Raw genomic sequence first — 3,540 nt, forward strand, 5'->3', positions numbered from 1 at the left:
ATTATTTTATTATTTTATTAGTTTAGTTTAGATTTTATTTTATTTTAGATTTTATTTTAGTTTATATTATTTTATTAGTTTAGTTTAGTTTAGTTTAGTTTAGATTTGATTTTGTTTATTTTATTTTATTTTATTTTATTTTATTTTATTTTATTTTATTTTATTATTTTATTTTAGTTTATTTTAGATTATATTTTATTATATTTTATTTATTATTTTATTTTAGTTTATATTTTATTTTATATTTTATTATTTTATTAGTTTAGTTTAGATTTTATTTTATTTTTTATTTTATTTTATTTTATTTTTTTATATATTTTATTTTATTTTATTATTTTTTATTATTTTATTTTATTATTTTATTTTATTTTATTATTTTATTTTTTATTTTATTTTATTTTATTATTTTATTTTATTATTTTATTTTTTATTTTATTTTATTTTATTTTTTATTTTATTATTTTATTTTATTTTATTATTTTATTTTATTTATTTTATTTTTGAGGCCACAGATAAATCTTTGTTAATTTTATTTGTATCCTGCCTTTATTAGCTTTACAAATAACTCAAGGGTGGCAAACACACACGATACTCCTTCCTCCTATTTTCCCCACACACAAACACCAAAGTCACCCAGCTGGCTTTCATGACTAAGTTGGGACTAGAACAGGGGTCTTCAAACTTGGCCCTTTGATGACTTGTGGACTTCAACTCCTAGAATTTGTGCCTGGTTGAGGAATTCTGGGAGTTGAAGTCCACAAGTCATCAAAGGGCCAACTTTGAAGACTCCTGGACTAGAACTATACCAAATGGTATTCTCATTGTAAGGTTACTTTTACCGTTGAACTGTATTTTTATCAGACAGATTTTTTTAGATGGTTTGGAAAAAACCCCAAAAAAGTGGATTTAAGCTGGTTGATAGCAAGTAGATGGCCGTGTCGCATATTAAGCTTGTTTTTTTATTTCACAAAAGCAAGAGATTTGTATCTGAAAATTAGATTTCTAGGATTCCAGCGTTTTCGTACAGGAAGGGGTAATAGTCTCTCCATCACTAACGTGTGCAACATCAGCAGATTAGCGACACCTAACAAACTAATTATCGTGTGTGATTCCAGACTAATTTCTGATGTTTTTTTCCCCCATTTTCCCCTTCCAGATTGGAAAGATATCTAAAAATAAAAAGAAGAAACTAAAAAAAAAGCAAAAGAGGCAGGCCGAGCTGCTAGAAAAGCGTTTGCAGGAAATAGAGGAACTGGAGCGAGAAGCGGAGAGGAAAAAAACGGAAGACAATGTCACCTCTACTACTCCGTCCAACGAACAAGAGGACGAGTACCATCCCGAAGTCAAACTAAAAACTGTAGAATTAGAGGAAGTGGCAGACGAAGAACCTGGAAACGAAGAAGACGGTGAGTTAGTTTGTTAACCCCATCTATTTATTATGCATTAAATGCATATTTCTACACGCAGGAAAGATTTTTCTTCGTTAGCCGAGCAGTGCAGGTAATCCTTGACTACGGTCCCCATCGTGTGACCCAAATGATTCAAATGCTTGTCAACTGGCTCGTATTTATGACGGTCGCTGTGTCCTGGGGTCATGGGATCTCCTTTTCACTCAACTTTAACAACCATGTTACTTAACAATTGCGGCGGTTCGCTTTACAGCTGTGGCAAGAAATGTTGTAAAACAGGGCAAAACTCACTTAACAAAATGTTCTTGCTTAGTAACAGAAATGTGGGGCTCGTAAGTCGAGGACTGCCTGTATTCTGGATCCCGCCTTGAAAAGTAGCATTTTAAAATATGTTTTTAACACGTAGTATCTTTTTTCCCCCCCTTGCCGTCGCTCTGTTTAACGACGACTGTCAAACGACTTAGTAAAGCTGTATTACTACGATACTCCTCATCTTTCCTACCTATCCTCTTCTTATGACTATAACGTTGCTGCTTGTATCTAACAATTTATATTGTTGTTGTTTTTTTACTATCCTAGTACAGAGGTCCCCAACCTTTGGGGCACCAGGGACCGGTTCCGTGGAGACAGTTTTTTCCACAGACCGGAGGGAGTGTGTGGTTTTGTGTGCTGCCTGCATCCCACGGATGGGTCTTTGCTTGTTTGTGCGGACTGGTTGCTGGCATGCCGTGGCCCGGTACCGGTCCATGGACCGGGGGTTGGGGACCCCTGTCCTACATCACTTAAAGGCATCTGAGGCTAAAGACCCTGAATGTGTATAATGATATATCTATAAGTATATTTAGTACCAAATATGAAGAAATTACAGATATAGCTTCCATAAAGTCAAATTACTCGGCTTGATGTTAGTAATTACTAAATGTAGTAATCGAGTAATGATATAGGGTCTCCTGCTTGAATAGCGGGCTGGACTAGAAGACCCCCAAGGCCCCTTCCAGCTCTATTCTGATTGATTGAATTAAGGTTGTGATGGAATTCAAGATGACTGTTGACTAACTGTGTACAATAATGTGTGCAACAATCAAACAAAGTCACAATTTACAAAGTATTTGCTCGTTTGTGCGGACTGGTTGCTGGCATGCCGCGGCCTGGTATTGGTCCACAGACTGGGGGGTTGGGGACCCCTGTCCTAGTATGATTTATGTTTTGCTTAGCCAGTGCTCTATGACTATCACTAAGTGCACAATTTATGATGAATGTGTTGTATTTTACGATTCATGATGAATGCATTTCACGTTGTTTATCATCATGACGATCGCTATTACTTCTACGTACACTGAGAGCTTACGAACCGGAGACAATTTCCTTGTGTGTCCAACCAGACTTGGGCAATGAAGAATTGTATTCTTTGTATCCCTCAGGAGACACGGAAGACCAAGACGAGAAAGACGACACGGAAAAAGAAAAAGACACGGAGAAGGACGAGGACCTGGAACAAGAACTGGCCAACTCAGAGTCCGCGGATCCCGCTTGGATAGAATCTCCCAAAACCAACGGCCACATTATCGATGGCCCTTTCTCCCTGGAAGAGCAGATTGAGGAGGAAGAGGAGGAGGAGGAAGAGGAGGAGGAAGGCCCGAATGCCGAGCAATATCACCTCGACGAGCCCAACGCGAAAAGCGAGTACAGCTACGGCAGCCCTTACGAACAATTTAACGGTGAATTGCCAAACGGACGTCACAACATTCCAGAATCACAATATTCTGAATTTTCCGCTTCGGTGTACCCCGGAGCTTTAGATTCCGTTGCTTGTGGTTTGGCGGTTTCTGAAGAATCGACTGCAACCGAAAGAGACGGAAGCACTCCCTCCCACGACAGGAGCAGGACGGTTTCGGCATCCAGCACCGGAGACTTGCCAAAAAGTAAGCATTTTCGTTAACTCTGACGTTACACGATCGAGTTCTGTTTTTGGGAAACTCTCGGTGAAGTTGCTTCTTCTGACACCGAAGGGTCCTTGCTGCCCTCTGAGCTGGGCGGTTTTCTTGCAGATGTTTCATGACCCAAACTAGGTAACATCATCAGTGCTAGTCCGGCCTTAGAAGACCTCCAAGGTCCCTTCCAGATTCTGTTA

At 38.4% G+C, this 3,540-nt stretch overlaps 1 protein-coding gene across 1 annotated transcript; it reads left to right on the forward strand.

The window, feature by feature from the left end:
* Window positions 1-1,156: 1,156 nt before the first annotated feature.
* LOC107301109 (SRSF protein kinase 2) lies at window positions 1,157-3,331 on the forward strand (the record flags this gene model as incomplete). The annotated part of the gene is made up of 2 exons (XM_015830373.1): window positions 1,157-1,406; window positions 2,831-3,331. Coding segments are annotated over 2 exons (751 nt in total), but the record flags the coding sequence as incomplete, so codon positions are not given.
* Between the last annotated feature and the right edge of the window lie 209 nt (window positions 3,332-3,540).

The sequence above is a fragment of the Protobothrops mucrosquamatus genome, unplaced genomic scaffold (assembly GCF_001527695.2).
Source record: "Protobothrops mucrosquamatus isolate PMUCROS unplaced genomic scaffold, P.Mucros_1.0 scaffold10056, whole genome shotgun sequence".
Taxonomy (NCBI): domain Eukaryota; kingdom Metazoa; phylum Chordata; class Lepidosauria; order Squamata; family Viperidae; genus Protobothrops; species Protobothrops mucrosquamatus.